The following is a 22,325-nucleotide window of genomic DNA, read 5'->3' on the forward strand; positions in this document are numbered from 1 at the left end:
TAAAAAGTCACCTACTAAGGAAGTAATGTGCTGCCAGACGGATAGCTTATATTAAAATCGGTTAAAAGGGATTGTTCAGCTTTGCCTCCTAGTAAATTTTCTGTAACTAGAAAAAAGCCAGTTGTAAGAGTGGAAGCTGGTGAACAGTCTAAATTTAAGTAATGCTATTAATAGGCAAATATAATTTTAGGAATATGTCAATGTGGCTGAAGAACAAAAGCTTTGTCTGTGTGCTCCCTATCAAACATTGTGCTGATATGTATGTGGTGCAAAAGGGAATGCTGATAACTTGGGCTGTAGTGATAAAATAAATCAACTGCTCCAATTTCTGCTCTTTTTTTTTTAATAAGCCAAATAAATTTTATTTGCCTTGGTATATTTTGGATTCTTTCTTTCTCTCTTGTCCTTAGTGTGTGATTCTTTCTCTCTTGTCCTTAGTGTGTGATTCTTTGCCATGGGGCTCGGATTGGATTTTTCCAGGGAGACATCAGGCTACTCATGGATGACTTAAAAACTTTGCAGCCTACGGTGTTCCCTGTGGTGCCAAGATTGCTGAACAGAATGTATGATAAAGTAAGTCTGTGTGAAACTGAACAATAATCGGCACCCTTGCTTTCCATGACATTTCCGGAAATGAATTTTCATGCTTCGGGAGTCTAATGGTAGCAAATAAAGCATATTTTGATTTGTAAAAGCAAAGCTCTTATTTGTATCTAAGGGGTGAAACCGCAGCAGCAGTCACTCAATGTTGCAGCCGCGTTAAGATCTTTCCCAAATGTTATTTGCATTTGCATACAACCACAAAACTATGTCTACTACAGCCTACGGTAGATGGGGTGCAGAGTGGGCCTGATCAAAGGATTATAATGGCTCTAGTGATTAGCAGTGGAAAATAGCAAGCAGGAGCCCTCAGGCATTTGTTCAATTAACAGTTAGTGGAATAGGATGGTGAAAAATGTATTCACTTGTTTCTGTGGCATCTTGAAGAAAATTGCACTCTTTTGCAGATCTTTCAACAAGCAAACACTTCATTTAAGCGGTGGATGTTGGAATTTGCTACCAAGAGGAAAGAGGCAGAACTTAGAAGTGGCATTATTAGAAATAATAGCCTATGGGATAAAATGATTTTCCGCAAAGTACAGGTAACCTGATTGCTGATGATTTTGTGAGTTGACTTACTTTCTGGAAGTTCTTGATTCCAATATTTTTTAAAACAATCTGTGGCTATGAAATTAGGGCAATTGTTTATGATATCATTGCTACATCCAGATTAGCATGTTTTATAATGCTAGACAACCACCACTTAATGTTTCAGATGGAGATTTTATTTTAGAGGGCAATGTATTGCCCTCCAGATGTGTTTGGCTGGTAGCTCCCATGAACTTTCACAATAGACCACTGTTATGATAGCTTAGACTTCTCTTATTTAATCTTATCTGGTAGTAATAAGATTTGACACTAGGATCCTTTACATATAGAGTGCATACTTATCTATTTCATTATATCCTTTTGCTATAACCTAAGAATTCAGCTAACATAACATACAGTTAGTCTTTGACTTACAATCATTCATTTAGTGAACATTTAAAGTTACAACAGCACTTTAAAAAGTGACTTATGACTGGTTTTCACACTTACAACCTTTGCAGCATCTCCATGGTCACATGATCATAATTTGGGTGTGTGACAGCTGGCATGTATTTATGACAGATGCACTGTCCCAACATCATGTGATCACTTTTTATGACCTTCTGACAAGCACAGTCAATGGGGAAGCCAGATTCATTCTTAACAGCTGTGTTACTAACAGAACAACTGCAATGATTCACTTAACAACTTTGGCAAGGAAGATTGTAAAATGGGGCAAAACTCACTTAACAACTATCTTCCTTAGTGGTAGAAATTTTGGGCTCAATTATGGTCGTAAGTCAAGGACTACCTTAATATAATTATTCAAAATTGTTTGAATTTAGATTGTGGCTGAAGGAAGTGAATATTGGAATACCTTTTTTTTTTTTGAAGAAAAAATATATTTGCCTGTAGAAGACTCCAAGTAGATTTCCGGTGGCAAAATATCGTTTGATGTGTGAGGTCATTCTAGCAGGCAGTACCATCTCACAGAATCAGAAATAACAGTTTACCCTTAGTATCTTTCTCATAGTGACTCGATATATGGGGGTAGAACAAGAAGCAATGGGTGGAAACTAATCAAGGAGAGAAGCAACTTAGAACTGAGGAGAAATTTCCTGACAGTTAGAACAATTAATCAATGGAACAGCTTGCCTCCAGAAGTTGTGAATGCCCCAACACTGGAAGTCTTTAAGAAGATGTTGGATAGCTATTTGTCTGAAACGGTATAGGGTTTCCTGCCTAGGCAGGGGGTTGGACTAGAAGACCTCCAAGATCCCTTTCAACTCTACTATTGTATTATTGTATTATGTATTATATGTGTGTGTACAAGCTGGTGCTTACAAAGTGATTCTAGTGATTTTGATTTCACCCAGTCTGGTGAAGCAAGGTAATCGAGGGTCTTTTATGCAGATCCATAGCTCTCTTTTAATTTAGATATTACATTTAAAAAAAAAATCTGAAAAAATATTTCCATTCTGAAACCATAGTGCTTGTTTCTAATTATGAGCCACTCAAAGCAAGTGCTTCCAGGTTGTCCTATATGACCCTGGATGAGACAATCCATAAGATGACTGTGTTACACATGTGTGAAATGTTGTTTATGTAGCTATCATCATATGCAACAAACTATAGATGAGTGGTATAGCTGGAATGTCTGCGTGAGGAAAACAGAGCCAGGACAAGGAAAAAATAATCTTGTATTATGTGTATTTGCATATGATACAGTGTGAGGCAAATATGATTCCCTTCCTGTTAGGGCAGGAAAATTTATTATCGTGTAAATGGAATAGGTTGCCTCTTCTTCCTGGTATAGCATTGACAGGTGAGGCCCAATATGGTCTTTCCTAATACACATGGTTGGTTTTTATAAGGACTATTTAGCAATATTTCATGGCCTGTGTTAGTTTTTGATGAAGTAATAGGGCAAAATGTACCCGGCAAGCAGCACGAATGCTCCTTGAAAGACTAATCCATTCATGTGACTCCAGGCTGCCTTTAAACACACATACTTGGCAAGAGTTCAGAGAATTTGGGCGATTGAATATTCTTCCAAGTATGATCCAAGTGCCACTCACTATAGATTTTTGACTTCCCTGTGGTTGTTGAAGTGACGATGTTTGACAGTTTTGTTTGTTTTTTTCCTTTCCTTAGGCAAATCTGGGAGGAAAAGTCAAACTAATGATTACAGGAGCGGCTCCTGTTTCTGCAAATGTATTGACCTTCCTAAGAGCAGCTCTTGGGTGTCAGGTGAGCCTGGACTGTAACTAGAATGAAAAATGTAATTTTCATTTCATTTCATTACAAATGTCCTATCTTATCATCTTGAGGTTACAATTAAGAGAACTGAACTAATTTGTTTACAAAGCACTTATATGATTAACTGAGCACAAGAAGGGACTGAAGACCATGCAACATCAAACAGTATTGAAAATTGGATTGTGAAAAAAATAGTATTATTGACTCTCCAAGTGACACGTGAAGCTTCTCTTAGTTATTTGGATTGTGCCCATCTAACAATCCTTTGCCTAAAACACAAAATCAGTTATATAAATAAGAATTTTATAATCATTAGCTTATAAATCAAGACTCAAGAATTGTTATCATACATGAATGTAGTCTTTTTCAGACTGGAATTACATATAGGAAACTCAGCTAAAAGAGTCTTGCAACGTACCATTGGTATGTCTGTAACCAAAAATAATTTATTCTTGATGTGCTTCAATAGGCAAGTCTCATTTCAAGTATTAGAAGTCAAGATTAATGTTAGGTCAAGACTTAGATGGCATTTCTATAATTAAATTAAACAAACATTCTTGGAAAATTCCAAATTTAAAATAGGTAATTGTTTAACCTATTGTTAAAAATTACCAATTATTAACAATTAACAATTGCTTAACACATTATTACCCATATGGCATATGACTGCATATGCTGAATAAAAATTAAATTGGAAAACCAAGGATAAGAAGGAGTTCTACGTTTGTTCAATAATTTTGTCTAAGGTGCCTTGAGAAATGATAAAATAGAATTCTCATTGGGTGGAGAAAGCGTCAGTGCCTGATCTTTACGTTCTGCTTCACAGTTTTATGAAGGCTATGGACAAACCGAATGCACGGCTGGATGTTCTCTAACAATGCCTGGTGACTGGACTGCTGGTAGGGCTTTTTAAATTTGTTCAGATTTATACAATTTAAATCAGGGCAGACAAAATATTTATCGAGAAACTTCAATGGTAAAATTAATCAGAAGTGAGAAGCAATTCAGAAGAAATGTCCAGCAATTTATATTATATTACTATATTTTTCGGACTATAAGACGAACCAGAGTATAAGATGCACCAAGATTTTGAAGAGGTAAATTTAAAAAAAAAAGTTTTTGCTCTCTGCAGACCTCCCAAACCCTCTGCAGGCCTCATTTTTTGTGAAAGACTGGGGGGGCAAAAACAAGCAAAAAACGGGCTGTTTTTCGCAAAAATGGACCCGTGTGTTTTTTTTTTTCAAAAAAAACAGGGCATGCATAGGCTTTGGGAGGCATGTAGAGTGCTCCTGCGGGCTGGGGGGTGGGGCAAAAACGGGCAAAAAAACAGGGCATGCATAGGCTTTGTGAGGCATGTAGAGTGCTCCTGGGGGCTGGGGGGGGGGAAACGGGCAAAAAAACAGGGCATGCATATGGTTTGGGAATCTATTCCCTGCAGATATTTTTTCTACATATGACTAAGCAAGTCTGTGTGTCAATGCTTATTATTTATTTGGAGGACAGGAATGTTTAGTTATTTTTACTCTAAATCCAAGTTATCTGAAAACGTCACTTTAGCTACATTTGTGGTCTGAGAAAGGAATGGTTATTCATTCGGCATTATACATCAGTGTTTGCACAGTTGTCTAATTTCAGTCCATGAAACATCTGATTTTGAAAAAAAAAATCTCATTTCATCTTTATACATGGGCTACCCACTACTATCTAGCATCTATTTTTTGTGTATTACTTAAGTCAATTACCTGTAAAAATCTACTTGGTCTCTAAAGATCTGACTTTAGAAAGACATATTAACTTCTACAACATGATTATAATATTTGGGGGGATTACAAAATTGTAGGACCTATTACATATCCTGATTTCAACACCTGTCTTTATTTTTCAATCAGTATTTGTGGATAATGTAGCTTGTTCAAAAAAAAATTTCCGAAGTGCAGAATCAAACCAAAATTATCACAGTTTATGCTCTCACGTGGGTGCTCTTTGCATTGTCTTTATTCCATTTTCCTTCCTGATAAAAGACACAGCCAATGTAAATTATATTATATTGTGATAACAGTGACCTTAATAGTGCTTGTTCAGTAGCATGTCCAGGATTCAGTTAAACCGTTTTGTGTAGAAATGAAATGATTACTTTGTATAGAAATGGATTATAAATATCCATAATTCAACTATTATAACTTCACTGCTTCAACCACATGCCTGGCAGCAGATGTCCAAAGTATTCTCATTGCTTTTTTTGGGGGGGGGGGTGTCAATCAGATGATGCTGCAGGATACTATTTGTCTTTCTTTCTAGAACTAGTTCACCTCTTGTGGTGCACCTTGGAAAGGTGTGAGTGTGAACAGATCAGGCTAGCAATCTTAGGCAGCCAAACAACTACCCTGTATTAGCATTGTACTAATCCTGGCTAATGTAACACGGCCAATCAATCAATCAATAAATAAATAAATAAACAATAAAGAAATAAGTAAATAAATAATAAATAAATAAACAAGCAAGCAAGCAAGCAAGCTAGCTAGCTAGCTAGCTGTTGGATTAGTACTGGGTATATACAGGTGCTGATCTACTCCCTGTCATGGAAATTTACTGGTTTTTTTTAGTATAGTTTGTTACACTCTACTTAACTGACATCATAGACATTGGGAGAATAAAATGATGGGAAAACTCCTACTTAAGCTGTCTTCAGCTTCTAGAGAAAAGGTGGCATATAACTCTAGTCAATAAAAACAATAATAAAATAGGTATCTGCAGAGAAAAGTTAATAAGAACTATCAGTAAGAACAACATGATATAGCAGTTCCCGTGGGTGAAATGATGCAAGCTAGCAGAACTATCCTCAAGTCCTATTCTGTTCAAGTTCAGTTAAGTACCATCTGAAGAACATATATTTGCCTGATACGATTCTTAGAAATGGACTTTTTGAACTATATACTCTGTGTGTGTGTTTGGTTTTTTAAATTGCATTGTTTATTAATTACCTTTATTCAGAGTGACTCTGGTAGCATATGGTTAAAATCAACCCAAAACAAAATATTATTATTCCACCAATAGGTCATGTTGGTGCCCCAATGCCTTGCAATATCATAAAGCTGGTTGATGTAGAAGAAATGAATTATTTTTCTGCCAAAGGAGAGGGTGAGGTAAGTTGTGCTATCTGAACTCCAAGGCTTGGCTTTTCCAACACTTAACCTCCCATTCTGGCTTGAGTTGGCAGAATATGTCAAACACAGTTCATCTAGTAGGCAAAAAATTAAGACTTAACATAATAGTTGATTGTCTGCTGCAGAGCAGCAGATGTAGAACCTTCATACAGTGTGTGAGAGAGAGAGAGGGAGGGGGAGAGAGAGAGAGAGAGCAGTTTCAGTTCTTACATGTAGAACTTAAGTGCAAAACATACCCAAATGTCAGAAAATCTCTTTCTGTTTCAAATTGCATGTTTTAAATTTTAAGTAAGTACATTCTCTATTCTACAAGAATCAGTTCAAAATTTTTTTAAAGGTATCATGATTTTGATCAGTATTATTTACCAAAACATTGGCAAATTGCTTAAAAATAATAACAAGTGAGCTTAGGAAGAATCAGTTGGTATAGTGAATGAACATTATTTCCATTCCTACATAAAACAGTAGGATAATCAGTTTTATGGTGTATTTTTAAGCACAGTCCACTTCTGTTCCAGATTTGTGTAAAAGGAGCAAATGTGTTTAAAGGCTATCTGAAAGATCCTGAAAAAACAGCAGAAACTATTGACAAAGATGGCTGGGTACATACTGGAGATATTGGGAAGTGGTTATCGGTAAGCCAATTTGTAATCGAATGTATTTTGTGAATAGACAGAAGAGATTACTTTAATCAATGGGTTACTTCACTATTTTAGTGCTAGAACTTTTCTGTTGCAAGCTTGCATATTTCGGTGACATTCAATCTATTGATCATCTATAGTACAAGTGTCTTATAAAACATGGTACCATCAACTTGGTTGTCAGCTTTTTCCATAGTATAAACAGAGATGATTTTCAGTTTAGATATCAGATTCCTAGCAATTTTAAATATTATTGTCCAATCCTTTCTTAGTACTATGTGCTTCATTGGAACAGATGTGCTTGCAATAAAAATTCAGCACGCAACTGTCTAACCTTTAATGCTGTTGTCCATTATTTAATATAATTAGGATCTTTGTACATACAGAAGGAGTATGATATAGATACATATAGACAGTGATATAGAAACTGCATTAGCTACAGTTCCAGCAGGATGTGGAAAAAGGCTACCATATAAACCTGGCCATAAGAAAAAACCTGTTTTCACTGTATATTTTTCTTGTGCTGCAGCTAAGTTGGAAGTGAATCTGTTCAGTTTCAGAAAAAAAAAGTTCTTATGAGCATCGCCAGTCCCAGATTACCACAAATTGGTGTGGTAGAAGGGACCTGAGTAGAAAATTTATTGTAAACATTTCTAACAATTTCCTTGGTAAATGCTATGAAGTTACTTTCAATTGAGCAATTGAGTATTTCTTTTTCTATCAAGAACACACAGGTAGTCCTCGACTTACAACACAATTGAGTACAACATTTCTGTTGCTAAGCAGTGCAGTTGTTAAACGATGTTCATCCCATTTTGTGATCTTTTGCCACAGTTTAGTGAATCACTGCTGTTGTTAAGTAAAGTGTGAAGTTGTTAAGCGAATCTGGCTTCCCTCATTGACTTTGTTTGTCAGAAGCCAGCTGGGAAAGTCATAAATACATGCCAGTTATCAAGTGGTCAGATTTTGATCATGTGACATGGGGATGCTGCAGTGGTCCTAAGTGTGAAAACAGGTCATCAGTCACTTTCTTCAGTGAAGTGTCACTAAATGAGTGGTTGTAAGTGGAGGACTACCTGAATAAGATTATAAGAGCACAATGAAATGGCAGGCAATAAATCTGATGGATGAAAAAACAAACAAACAAACCAATAAATGTGTTTTGTGTTTTGCTATCTTTGTCTCAAATTACTATTATGGGCTGTTGAAATAACTTAGAGCAGGGGTGTCCAAACTTGGCAACTTTAAGACTTGTGGACTTCAACTCCCAGAATTCCCCAGCCAGCTGGCTGGGGAATTCTGGGAGTTGAAGTCCACAAGTCTTAAAGTTGCCAAGTTTGGACACCCCTGACTTAGAGAAATAGTCTACTTGTGCTGTTCAAACAAATATTTTTTTAGTGGTAATCTTGGCTTTTAATTGACTATTCTTCAGAATTGATCTTGCACTTGACTCTCTTTGATTATTGGATAATGTAAAGCATGAACCTTTTATGAACTGAAGGAAGTTTTTTTTTTCTACTGGTTTTGCAGAATGGTACCCTGAAGATAATTGACAGAAAAAAACACATATTCAAACTTGCACAAGGAGAATATATAGCACCAGAAAAAATAGAGAATGTATATATAAGGAGTGAGCCTGTGGCTCAGGTGTTCGTCTATGGTGAAAGTTTGCAGGTAGGTATTTGTTTTTAAAAGTGTCTTAAAAATGTCTAGAAAGTGAATAAAAATATTTACCATGAATAAATGTTGCTCTGCTATGAAGATAGACCAAAGAGTTTGGTCTGATCTCCAAGGGCAGGCCTTCAATAGCTTTGGTACTCCAACACAGATCTGTTGTTTTCTGTTGTGGCAAAAGGTGTAACTTAGCTTCACCTTTTGCCAATAAAATTTTTGTAAAGTGGCTGATCCACTAATACAGTTGAAGTGTTTGTTCTTATCTGGCTTCAGGCTTTCCTAATAGGAATTGTGGTACCAGATCCAGACATATTGGTCACCTGGGCTAAGAAAAAAGGCTTGGGAGGTTCTTATGAAGAACTGTGCAAAAACAAAGTAGGTGATTTTTTTCCCCTGATTACAAACCCTAGTAGAGGCTTGGTGTAAGCTTGCTTGTTTTTAAAACCTTTCTTTATCTATGCAGTTTCCAGTGTAGATAAAAGAGTTAATGTAGGAAATGACCAGGCTGACCGCGAGGGAGGGGGTCAAATGCATCATCAATCTCGAGTCCCTTTACACCCGCAAGAGATCTAAATTTAGCCCACCTTGAATTCCGTTGATTCTTATCTACCACAATTCTTGTAGAGAACTTCGGATTCTTGTAGAGAACTTAAGCTTGCAATAAACCTTTATATTCATTTGAACTGCCTCGATTTCCTGATTTCACTTGACAGTTCAAAGATTACATTCCTACATACAGGTGAAACTCGAAAAATTAGAATATCGTGCAAAAGTTCCTTTATTTCAGTAATGCAACTTAAAAGGTGAAACTAATATATGAGATAGACTCATTACATGCAAAGCAAGATAGTTCAAGCCGTGATTTGTCATAATTGTGATGATTATGGCTTACAGCTCATGAAAACCCCAAATCCACCATCTCAGAAAATTAGAATATTGTGAATAGGTCCAATATTCTAGGCTCAAAGTGTCCCACTCTAATCAGCTAATTAAGCCATAACACCTGCAAAGGGTTCCTGAGCCTTTAAATGGTCTCTCTGTTTGGTTCAGTAGGAATCACAATCATGGGAAAGATTGCTAACCTGACAGTTGTGTGGAAAACCATCATTGACACCCTCCATAAGGAGGGAAAGCCTCAAAAGGTAATTTCAAAAGTGGTTGGATGTTCCCAAAGTGCTGTATCAAAGCACATTAATAGAAAGTTATGTGGAAGGGAAAAGTGTGGAAGAAAAAGGTGCACAAGCAGCAGGGATGACCGCAGCCTGGAGAGGATTGTCAGGAAAAAGCCATTCAAAAATGTTGGAGACTTTCACAAGGAGTGGACTGAGGCTGGAGTCAGTGTATCAAGAGCCACCACACACAGACGGATCCTGGACATGGGCTTCAAATGTCATATTCCTCTTGTCAAGCCGCTCCTGAACAACAAACAACATCAGAAGTGTCTTACCTGGGCTAAAGAAAAACAGACCTGCTCTGTTGCTCAGTGGTCCAAAGTCCTCTTTTCTGATGAGAGCAACTTTTGCATCTCATTTGGAAACCAAGGACCCAGAGTATGGAGGAAGAATGGAGAGGCACACACTGCAAGATGCTCAAAGTCCAGTGTGAAGTTTCCACAGTCTGTGTTGATTTGTTAAGCCAGGTCATCTGCTGTGTTGGTCTACTGTGCTTCATTAAGTCCAGGGTCAATGCAGCCGTCTACCAGGAGATTTTGGAGCACTTCATGCTTCCTTCTGCAGACGAGCTTTATGGGGATGCTGACTTCATTTTCAAGCAGAACTTGGTATCTGCCCACACTACCAAAAGCACCAAAACCTGGTTCAATGACTGTGGGATTACTGTGCTTGATTGGCCAGCAAACTCGCATGATCTGAACCCCATAGAGCAGTGGTGGGCAACCTTTTTTTTCAACTGAGCCAAATCTCGCCAAAACCACGATTGAAATTTATTTTGAGAGCCACATTTTTAAAACCGAAAATACATAGTACACTGTGTACACTGTTTTTAGTTTCAATAAACTCTGGCATTTGAAGCACGCAAGTCTTAAAACTGTCAAGTTGCAAGACCCTTGCACCCCTAACCCTTTAGAAAAAAAAAAAACCAGGGGTCTTCAAACCTGACAGCTTTAAGACTTGTGGACTTCAACTCCCAGAATTCCTCCTCCAGTCATGTTGGCTCAGGAACTCTGGCATTGAAGCATGCAAGTCTTAAAGCTGTCAAGTTGCAAGACCCTCGCACCCCCAACCCTTTAGAAAAAAAAACCCAGGGTCTTCAAACCTGACAGCTTGAAGACTTGTGGACTTCAACTCCCAGAATTCTGAGAATTGAAGTCCACCAAGGGCATCAATCATATTAGCCCAGGGATCTGCAAAATTGGCTCTTAAGACTGGTGGACTTCAACTCCCAGAATTCTGAGAATTGAAGTCCACCAGTCTTAAAACAGCCAACTTTGCAGACCTCTGTGTTAGCCCAAAGCCTGGCGCTGGGCGGGCCATGCTCCCCCATTGGTGGAACCCCAAGAAGCGAGGAGGGAGAAAAAGAGACGGAGGCCAAGGAGCTTCCCCCCGCCCCCTCCCAGCAAAAATCTAACCGGGGAGCCGGGCGGGCAGTAGCAAATTAGCCGATCACACACGCAGCGTGATCGGCTAATTTGCTACTGTCCGCCCGGCTCCCCGGTTAGATTTTTGCTGGGAGGGGGCGGGGGGAAGCTCCTTGGCCTCCGTCTCTTTTTCTGCCTCCTCGCTTCTCGTCCCCGCCTGACTTCAGGATCCTCCCTAATAATTGTGGGTCGAAAAGAAAAAAGGGAAAGGGGCGCTTGTTTTGAAGTGCCCGAGAGGAGGGAGGGGAGCGGGCGCCCGGCACACAGAAGAGCCGCATTAAAATGTGTAAAGAGCCACATGTGGCTCATGAGCCGCGGCTTGCCGACCACTGCCATAGAGAATCTATGGGGCATTGCCAAGAGAAAGATGAGAGACATGAGACCGAACAATGCAGAAGAGCTGAAGGCTGCTATTGAAGCATCCTCGTCTTCCATAACACCTCAGCAGTGCCACAGGCTGATAGCTTCCATGCCACGCCGCATTGAGGCAGTAATTGTTGCAAAAGGGGCCCAAACCAAGTATTGAGTACATATGCGATGCTTATACTTTTTAGAGGTCCGATATTGTTCTATGTACAATCGTTGTTTTATTTATTTATTGCATGTAATATTCTAATTTTCTGAGATTGTGGATTTGGGGTTTTCATGAGCTGTACGCCATAATCATCACAATTATGACAAATCACGGCTTGAACCAGCTTTGCATGTAATGAGTCTATCTCATATATTAGTTTCACCTTTTAAGTTGCATTACTGAAATGAACTTTTGCACGATATTCTAATTTTTCGAGTTTCACCTGTATGCATCTGTCATATGATTGTGTTTTAGTCATCATTATGCAAAGCACAGAAAAAGAATAGTAAGCAAAAGAACATGGCACACCATTTGGCCTCTGAAGTTGCCAGCCATGGTTGCCAGTGAAATGTCAGGAAATCTGTTATTAAACCTTGAAGCTCTACACTGCCTCAAAACAATTAGATTTGGACTAAAAGGGGAAAGGAAAGAAAATATAACTAAGTTCTAGTAATATGAGAAACCCACAAAACAGACAAAGAGTCAATCGCTTAAAACAAAACAACTTAAATAAGGAGTTAACTCATGTTTTGCATTGGTATTGTAATAATTGCAATACTGGTGGATTTGCATAGCCAGGGCAAAAAACTCAGCACACAGTCCCTCCTATCAACACACAGTGTTATTAAACTACTAGGAAAATAATTATCCTTAACCATCTTGAATGACCCACAGGCTAGGATTGAGTCATTTTTGTGCCTTCTGGTTTTGACCTCACGGTCTAACACTCCTGACTTGTGTGTGGGGATTGTATTACAAAAGAATAAATCATTGCTTATCATTGGTCTTGTTTTTTTGCAAAGGTAGCTTCTAATTAGCCCTTATAAGTTAAATAAGTGCAGTGATCCTTATTTATTATTTGTGGTCCACAAATAAAAAATAAGACTCATATTTTTGTGATATTGTTCCGTAACACTATGCTTTGAATCCCAATAGGATTTAAAAAAATACATTCTGGAAGATATGTTGAAGAAAGGAAAGGAGTTTGGCTTGAAGTCATTTGAACAGGTAGGAATTCCAAATGTTTGCCTATTATTAACCTGCTGTACTTTCTATGTCAATGTCATTTTGGGCTGTAGAGTTACAAATATTAACTGACTAATTACAATGAAATTAGCAAGATCTAATTTTTAAGGGAAAAAATTTAACCTACCTTTGCATTAAGAGTACCAGCCTTTTTGGTTAACATTTTATTTTAAAGGAAAGAGAAAATTGTTTTTTCTTATAAATATGGGTGATTGGTTTCAATAAACAGCCTGTGTAATTCAGCACCTATATTAAATCCTTACTAATATGGAGTATCACTTACTGCTTAAATAAACTGGTTCAGATACTATTTCTGTTCTTTCACAGTCTAATTGTACTGTACATGTAGCATTGTTCCTAAATAAAAAATTTGCAAAGTCTGATTTAACCTTCACTTTTTCAGATCAAAAGCATCGCCCTTCATTCTGAAATGTTCTCTGTTGAGAATGGCCTGCTAACACCAACGTTAAAGGCAAAGAGACCTGAGCTGCGTAAATACTTCAGCTCTCAAATAGAAGAACTCTATGCTAATGTCCACATGTAACCGAAGAAAACTATTAGAGAGAATGGCATTTGCTATTAACCATCATATCTATGAACAGACTGCAACAAATATGTGGAAGGAAACAGTGCAATCATTAACTTTTACACAAAGGGGTACTCAACATAGGAAAATTGAAGAATAATTGAACTCTGCCTTACTGTCCACTTGTGTCGCAGACCATTTTTTACAATGACATACAACTTCCTCAATGCGCCTTAAAACTGTACATGTTATCTATGTGATTTGTAAGTTATTTAAGACTTCAGCCAAAAATGTGACTCTCAAGGCATGTAAAGGGATATGTGTGTTGCAACCACATTCATTGTTTTTATTTTATTGTACAGCTGGTAATCATTTTCCAAAATAGTTGATATATGGAGATTTTTACTGCATAACAGCAGAGGAACACTGATAGGAGACTGAACTTTATTTGTGTCTGGATGTAAAATTTGGGCAGAATCATAGCTGCCTAGGTTATTTACAGACTTTTTCGAAGCTTTATTTAACGTTGTGGTATTAATGCAATGAACCACAAGATAAATGATCAGATATTTTAGCTTTATAATTTGTGGGAGTGGAGTGTGTGGGGGCGACTCCAGATGAAACTTCCTATGTAATTCAAGATGTCAGCTTCACGAGCTACAGGGATAGTTGGGCCATAGTGGCATCATGTTACAAAATACGCATAGATGTGGATGGAATTTCAGTACGTATTGGGAGTAAGTCATGCTCATACATTGCAAACCATTAGATTTCCTCGGCAGTACAGCTTAATCTTGATCACTTAATTTACTGGGTCTTTGTACAAAATTAGTTTCTGCTTCTTACTCATTGAGCAAAGAATATTGAGAATTTGATAGCGTCTAAAAATAAACATGCTTCTGTAACAGAGAGGGAATGGGCTGTAGTATATATATATAGGATGTCATTTTATTGGAATGGGGAAGGATGCTTGAACATACCTACCTTTTACCGGCATCTGTATATTTTTCTGAGGGATGGATGGAATTGAAATGCCTTGTAGTAACCCATGCTCGATTTTTCCCTTAAAACAGTAATTAATTTGTTAAATATATGTAAACAAGCACAATGAAGTTTGCACTAAAGAGTGTGTGATTATAATGCACTACCCAGTTGCATAATTTCATACGTGGGTGTCCTTATTGCACACCATTATTCAAACCCATATTCTTGAAGTATTAAATCACTTGTTATATTGGAGTTCAAAAGTTTGCTTAGTGTTGGCTATTTCTATATTTTATAAACAAAAATTTCCACCCAAAAAAACCTCCACAAGGAAGCCAAAATAAATATTTGTGCATTTAATTTGAGTAAATGTTTTTATACTGCAATTTAAACAACTCAGTGCGCTCATTCCTAAAAAAAAAAGGGGGGGGGGAATTATTGTCTGATTATTCTTATTTGTTTCCCATTCTTTTTGTCTGGACTTTTATGACTATTTTATGTCCCAGTTGGTACAGGAAGCAAGAGAAAGGCAAATCAGCCAATAAATCACAGTTTTCCACACAGCTTTATCATGAAGAAATAATTTTGACATATTAGCAAAATAGAATTTCCTGATCTTAACCAGCTTTCTCTTTTTGGCAGTGGACTAGTATTCCTAGGCAGTAACCTTATTCTTGTGACAGTGGGAATGAAGTGTTAATCTAAATACATCTCAAGATCTTAATATTGGAAAAGGCTTGTCTTAATAGCTTTTTAGAAACTAGCAAACTTGAACTTGAATAAAATTAGTTCCATAGAGGAACAAAAATTATTCCACTGACCTATAGAACAGAAAGAAATCAACTCTTTAGTGAAAGGGTTGTTTCTGGAGTAATTCTGTAGGGATAGAACAAGCTTGTAGAAAATGTAAACAATTATACCCAAAGGTATATGTACAGGGCATATGACATATGCGGTGTTGTACTGACATAATACAAGCCCTACCTCTTTTATAGGAATATCACAAAATCATACAAAAGGGATGGACATTGCAGTGCAATATTGCTATTGTCCTTCTGATGTCTCATTTGAAACCGCTTTGTAATGTTCTAAGGTTTTAATGGCATTTGATAGCATTATTCTCTAGAAGTGGTATCTGTAATTATGGCTGATGTAAATGATGCATGCTCTTATGGCAAATAAAACAAGGCCTTTATAATGTAGAAAGTAAATTCAGCAGAGAATCAGCTAAACATTAATGCATATGTACATAGATATATAAATCTACGAAAACAAATTATATATATATATATATATATATATATATATATATATATATATATATATATATATATATATATATATATATATATATATATATATATATATATATATATATATATATATATATATATATATATATATATATATATATATATATATATATATATATATATATTTAGTTCAGATGGTGGAATTGATGCTTTTTTTATGGGAAGGAATTGTTAGCTAGCCCTGCCTCCATTCAATTTTAGACGTCAGAACAAAAGGAGACACCTCACCTCAACAACTTGTTAAATAGCCCTATATTAATTAGGTTATGACTATAACATCTTAACACTTCTGGAGCATTGCTGAGGCTATATATATTCATGGGTCTCATTTCCACCCTCCTGTGGTAGAATATTTTATAATTTAGCTGCCACACAAGTTTCTTCAACTACTTTTGAATAAAATTTGGCAAGAGACGGTAATGCATAGTCAGTCCTTGGCCTAGAAACTCGGTTGTTTGTTGAAACTTGGACTTGGATTAATAGAAAATTTAAACCACCCAACATTCTTAGAGGCTAACTGGGTTATTCTGGGAGTTGAAGTCCACAAGTCTTAGACAAATTAGTGTATATTGTGAATTACAGAGACAGGCTCTCAGCTCTCAGCCAGCATATGAGCCTATTCTTATTTGGTTACACCAATCATACTAAGCAGTAGTATCACATATTTTGAATTCATACAAGGCTGATTGATTGCACATAAACAATCTACTGCAATTCCATTCCCCTCTAATTTCATTCAGTATGAATTGGGAACTGATGCCTCCACATAATCAGCTTTGCTGAATGAAGCTGGGGACCTTCATGTGTCTTTTATTTTAATTTTTATTAGGTTTTGAAACAGATAAAACAGAGAAATAAAATAGGAAAAAGGATATTAGTATTAAATGCATATGAATGAATGAATGATTGAATCAAGAAGGTTTGGAAATGCCGTGGCAGTAATACTTTCCCAATATATAATTAGTAATTTAGTAATGAGTAACTGAATATATTATATGACTAAAAATTGCTATTAAGCTCTAAGAAAGAGTGAATATCAATAACCATGATCCAAAGAGTATACATCAGTGAGTTATAATTTACAATAAATTCTATTTATGTTAGCAAAAGTCTGTTGTGTTTTGGAAATCTTGTAAAATGGAAGTATCAGCTAAGGCATAGAGAAACTCTACTTTTGGATGTATTGATGTATTGATATTGATGATGCATAACTCCATAAGTGTAGGAAGTTGTAGTCAGGACTACAGTCCCGTCTCTTCACTGAGCTGAGCTGTATGTGAATATGTAAGACAAAGATAGTATAAGCCAGTTTAGTGTAGTGGTAAAGATGCTGGCCTAGCAACAAGGAGACTGAGTTCTAGTCCTGCCTTAGGCATGAAAGGGCAACCTTGGGTCAGTCACTCACTTTCAGCCTGAAAAATGTAGATGATTTGGGAAGGGTGTGTATATTTATATATATTTGTATTGTACATCTTCTTTTTAATCCTTGTTTATCGTAATTATTCATACTAAAAAACAATTGCAATAGGAAATGCAGTACAGGAAATCCTTGACTTACAACAGTTCATTTGAGACCATTCAAAGTTACAATGGCGCAAAAAAAGTGAATTATGACCATTTTTCACACTTATGACCGTTGCAGCATCCTATGGTCACGTGATTTACATTCAGATGTTTGACAACTGACTCACATTTATGACCGATGCAGCATCCCGGAGTCACAGGGACCCATTCTGCATCCTCCTGACAAGCAAAGTCAATGGGGAAACCAGTTTCACTTAACAACTGTGTTACTAATTTAAGAATTGCAGTGATTCACTTAACAAATGTGGCAAGGTAAGTCCTAAAATGGAGCAAACTCACTTAACAAATTTCTCACTTAACAACCTAAATTTTGGGTTCAGTTGTGGTCGTAAGTTGAAGACTACCTGTACACTTGATAGGAAATACCTCTGCAACTTGAAAGAGTTTGTGAGAACATCCTATAAAAAACTTCCTGTACTAAATTATTATAATTTTCCTTTTTGTGTATTAGGTATCATCCTTCAGGGTAAGATACTTGAACAACTTATGTTTAGGAACAGAGTCAAGCATGGTTTTGTTAAAATAGCCAAGATCACTAAATTCACATGCTATGTTAGACTATAAATCATGTATTATAAATAAAATGGGTGGATTCAAACAAAACAGTACACCAGAACCAAACAAATCACAGATCTAGTAAAAACAAATGAACAGTTAGATTTTTTCAAACAGAGTTTCTTCTAAATATAATTGCATGGAAAAGGGGGGAAAATTTACCAAGTTATTTACTTTGAATAACAACGTATTTTCTTTTTCTGTTTAATCGAACAAAAATAAGAACTACTAAAAGAATTCAGATTTCTAGTGTCTTTTCATTACAGATGTTGTCTAAAATTTGATATGAGGCACCATGGGAATATGTTTTTTAATTAAATAGTTAAGAATCTGGATGTATCTGTAATTGTTTGCAATACATCTTTAGGTTTTTCTTGAATAAGGAAAAAAAATGCTTACACGGAAGAACTACAGATTTCGACTGTTCTCCATGCCACTTCTAGTCAGTCTCCAAAACCACATAGCAGTTACAGCGGGGATTTCCAACCTTGGCAACTTTAAGCCTAGAAGACTTCAACTCCCAGAATTCCCCAGGCAGCAGCTGGGGAATTCTGGGAGTTGAAGTCCGCCACGCTTAAAGTTGCTAATGTTGGAGACCCCTGAGTTACAGTACTGTACAATGTTACCAGTTTGCAGATAAACGAACGTAAACATTACAGGACTATTTCTTCGCAATATCCATCTTGTCTATCCTCTGGCCTTTAGATGGCGCTCTTCCTTCTTGCGGCTGTGCGTGTTAAAAGGGTTAAGCTTTAAAAATGTAACTCAGACAATGGACGGAACTATCTACTAAAGAAAATAGGGGGGTTATTCCTTCAGGGAAAAAAAGTCTACTATTAACTTTCTTTTGCCCCTTTTTGCGAACTGTGAAATTTTATATAAAATAGTGAGCAGTAATTTACAGGTGTCATACGAACGGCTTTGGTTCAATTCCCTCCCCCCCTTTTTTTTGAGTACGCAATGGAAAGTGCCAGCAGTATATTTTGAGTTTCGGCGCGGGGAAAAAAAGCAGTTGTAGCCAGGAACTTGAGTCTGCGCGTCTTTCCTCCCCCCCCACCCGCCCCTCTCTCCCTCACGGTTTATTTTCCCCCTTCACGAGACGGGGCGATTTGGAACGTTGGGAAGGAGTGCGCGAGCCACAGGTGAGTCCTGGTGGGGAATGAGGGGTGGCAGGAGATCTCCCGCCTGTGGCCGTAGCGTTTCTCGGTAACACTCAGGGCTGTTTTAAGGATACGCCATAAATATTTATATATCTCAAATTTAGGGACTGCCCATCTCCTCACTGAGGAATCAGTGGTACTTAGGAGACGAAGGCGAGGGGCCACGCCGGCTTTTCATGTATTTGATTTTATTCCTCTTATTATTTTGTAAGCAATGCAAGGCGGTGACCATAACTAATACGCCTCCCTCCTATTTTCTGCACAACAACAACCCTGTGAGGTGGATTGAGCGGAAAGAAAGTGACCGGCCCAAAGTCACCCAGGTTTCCCCCCCCCCCATTCCTAGTATTGGAGTACCGTGCAACTCAGTCTCCGGCTTCCGAGGAGAACCATTATACATTAACCATTAACCACTAATCGGGGTCCCAAATTTGGCAACATTTGTGGACTTCAACTCCCAGAATTCTGCAGCCCGCATAGCTGGCTGGAGAATTCTGGGAGTTGAAGTCCACAAGTCTTAAAGTTGCCAAGTTTGAAGACCTCTGCACTAGATCAAACGGGCTCCTTCTAAGGTTGTTTCAGGAGCCCTTGATGGTAGGGGAAGCAATCTGTTTAGGCTTCTGGGGTGGTGGGGTTTTCCTCCTCTTGCCTTTCTCGGTTCAGGGAGAGAGACGTGGGATCAATTCAAAGGAAAACCCTTACTTTAATTTGAGTCCACTCCACGCTTTGGAAGTTTAGGCGAAAATCATTTGGGTTGGTGCCTTGGGAATGCATGCTCCTCTCTCTTTTTGGATAGGATAAGGATAAGATAGAATAGAATAGAATTCTTTATTGGCCAAGTGTGATTGGACACACAAGAAATTTGTCTTTGGTTTGGCCAAGTGTGATTGGACACACAAGAAATTTGTCTTTGGTGCATATGCTCTCAGTGTACATAAAAAGACAACATACATTCGTCAAGAATCATAAGGTACAACAGTTAATGATAGTCATCGGGTACAAATAAGCAATCAGGAAACAATATCAATATACTGTATTTTTCGGGGTATAAGATGCACCCTTTTCCCTCAAAAAAGAGGCTGAAAATTTGGGTGCGGCTTATACACTGAATACAGCATTTTTTGCCTCCCAAAGCTGCGCCCCCTTCACCAAAAGCCTTATGGAGGCTTTCAGAGAGCTGCTGGGGAGGGCAGAAATGAGCGAAAAACAGGCTGCAATTTTTTTGACAAAAAACGGGCCTGTTTTTGAGAAAAATGGGCCATTTCTTTGCTCATTTTTGACCCCCCCCCCATAGTTGAAGTAGGGTTGTTTCCTACTTAGTGCTCTGTCTACAAGCCTCCTAAAGGGTATTCATACCCTTTAAAAAAAACTGCCCCGTTTTCACAAAAAACAGGCCGTTTTGGGGAGGTTTGCAGAGTGCAAAAACTTTTTTTTTTAATTTGCCTCTTCAAAACCTTGGTGTGTCTTATACTCCGGTGTCTTATACTCTGAAAAATACAGTAAATCGTAAGAATACAAGCAACAAAGTTACGGTCCTGGAGTCATAAGCGGAAAGAGATGGGTGATAGAAACGATGAGACTAATAGTAATAGTAATGCAACCTTAGTGAATAGTTTGACAGTGGTGAGTGAATTATTTGTTTAGCAGAGTGATGGTGTTGGGAGGGGGGGACTGTTCTTGTGTCCAGTTGTCTCGGTGTGCTGTGCTCTATAGTGTTGTTTTGAACTGAAACAATTTATGTCCAGGATGTAAGGTGTCTGTAAATATTTTCACAGCCCTCTTTTTGACTTGTGCAGTATACAGGTCCTCAATGGAAGGCAGGTTGGTAACAATCAAAGGGTTTGAGTGGGTGTAGGTAAGAATTGGGCGCCTGGCCTGGTCTGGCCTTTGCAGGGCCAGCTTAAATTAGAGGTTGCTTTGAATATAGCCAGGTTAATATGGGAGGTTGCTTTTGGAAAAAATTATTGCATGGAACAAAGATTTTATAGTGATATCATTGATTCATGAATGTAAAAGAAGAAAAAAGAGTTAATTCCATTTAAGCTTATTTTCCTCTCGTTTGTTTCTCTAGTAACAAGATGTCAAAGAGAAAAGCAACAAAGGATTTAAAAAAGAAATTGGCAGTAAGTGGCATTTTGTTTTAAAGTGTGAATAGGCTTTTACCTCTTCTTTTTAATGTAGAACTTTGAATTGATTTGGGTGTAGAAATTCTATAAAATTTATTTAATTCTTGACCCATTTAGTTTTGCTGTGACTTTTTAAATATAAAACAGTACATCATCAATTTTTGTGACATAGTTGAAGTAGGGTTGTTTCCTACTTAGTACTCTGCCTTCAAATTGGAGTGTGAACATTAATGCAATCACATGTTTTTCTGGGATTATACAGCAGCTTCAGAAAACTCCCATGATTTTTAAAAATAATTTAGCAATTTCCAATAATTTTATTAGGGATTGTATTAAACAAGTAAAACTTATACGACTACAAAATAGATATATTAAACAAAATAGAAAAGCTCTATGATTTCAGGAATAGATGCAGCAGCTCTAAAATATTCATAGGTGCTGTCTGCATAGCTCTAGAATAGGGGTGTCAAACTTGATTTCATTGAGGGCTGCATCAGGGTTGTGTTTGACCTTGGGGGGCCAGGGTGGGTGTGGCCAGGGTATGTGTGGTCAGTTCAGTGTCACTCGTGTTGGGGTGCCTGTGGTGGCCCGAGTGCTCTGCCAGTGGAAATGGGCTCCCAAGCTCTGTTTTTGGTGGTGACAGTCTCCGGCAACTTTCTGCCAGAGAAAACAGAGCTCAGGAGGGTAGCCCGCAGTTCTCACATGCTCCATTTTTCCTGGCACGGTAGGGCAATCCGTTGCTGTTTCCAGGACAGCCGCAGGGGCCAGATCTAAGCACCTTGCAGGCTGGATCCAGCCCCCAGGCCTTGGGTTTGACACCCCTGCTCTTGATGGTAGTACTACATATGGCCCTGATAATTTTTCTTAATTTAATTTGCTTATTTATTTAATTTATTACTTAATTGTAATAACCTTAAATATTTAACTATCCGAAGAACTTAGATAACATGTTTTTAACATTGTCATGCTAATCCATAGATGTATGTAGCTTTTGAAATCCATGACTTTGATTAAC

General features: G+C 37.6%; 2 protein-coding genes across 4 annotated transcripts in view; both read left to right on the plus strand.

Annotated features, from left to right (window-relative positions):
* ACSL1 (acyl-CoA synthetase long chain family member 1) overlaps positions 1-14,932 on the plus strand; it is a 53,662-nt gene extending 38,730 nt beyond the window's left edge. For all 3 annotated transcript variants that reach the window (XM_081959762.1, XM_081959760.1, XM_081959761.1), the window contains exons 12-21: positions 439-573; positions 1,008-1,142; positions 3,283-3,378; positions 4,214-4,286; positions 6,442-6,530; positions 7,070-7,186; positions 8,723-8,866; positions 9,140-9,241; positions 12,973-13,044; positions 13,466-14,932. In XM_081959762.1, coding sequence (XP_081815888.1) covers positions 439-573; positions 1,008-1,142; positions 3,283-3,378; positions 4,214-4,286; positions 6,442-6,530; positions 7,070-7,186; positions 8,723-8,866; positions 9,140-9,241; positions 12,973-13,044; positions 13,466-13,606 — 1,104 coding nt within the window. In that variant the 3' untranslated portion in view covers positions 13,607-14,932. The remainder of the gene's footprint in view (positions 1-438; positions 574-1,007; positions 1,143-3,282; positions 3,379-4,213; positions 4,287-6,441; positions 6,531-7,069; positions 7,187-8,722; positions 8,867-9,139; positions 9,242-12,972; positions 13,045-13,465) is intronic.
* A 4,078-nt stretch (positions 14,933-19,010) lies between these two features.
* The window catches only part of CENPU (centromere protein U), a 29,540-nt gene continuing 26,225 nt past the window's right edge, over positions 19,011-22,325 (plus strand). The window contains exons 1-2 of the mRNA XM_081959274.1: positions 19,011-19,166; positions 21,256-21,307. Of these exons, the coding sequence (XP_081815400.1) occupies positions 21,263-21,307 (45 nt within the window). The 5' untranslated portion in view covers positions 19,011-19,166; positions 21,256-21,262. The remainder of the gene's footprint in view (positions 19,167-21,255; positions 21,308-22,325) is intronic.

Source organism: Natrix helvetica (genome assembly GCF_964273705.1).
Source record: "Natrix helvetica genome assembly, chromosome: 7".
Lineage (NCBI taxonomy): Eukaryota > Metazoa > Chordata > Lepidosauria > Squamata > Natricidae > Natrix > Natrix helvetica.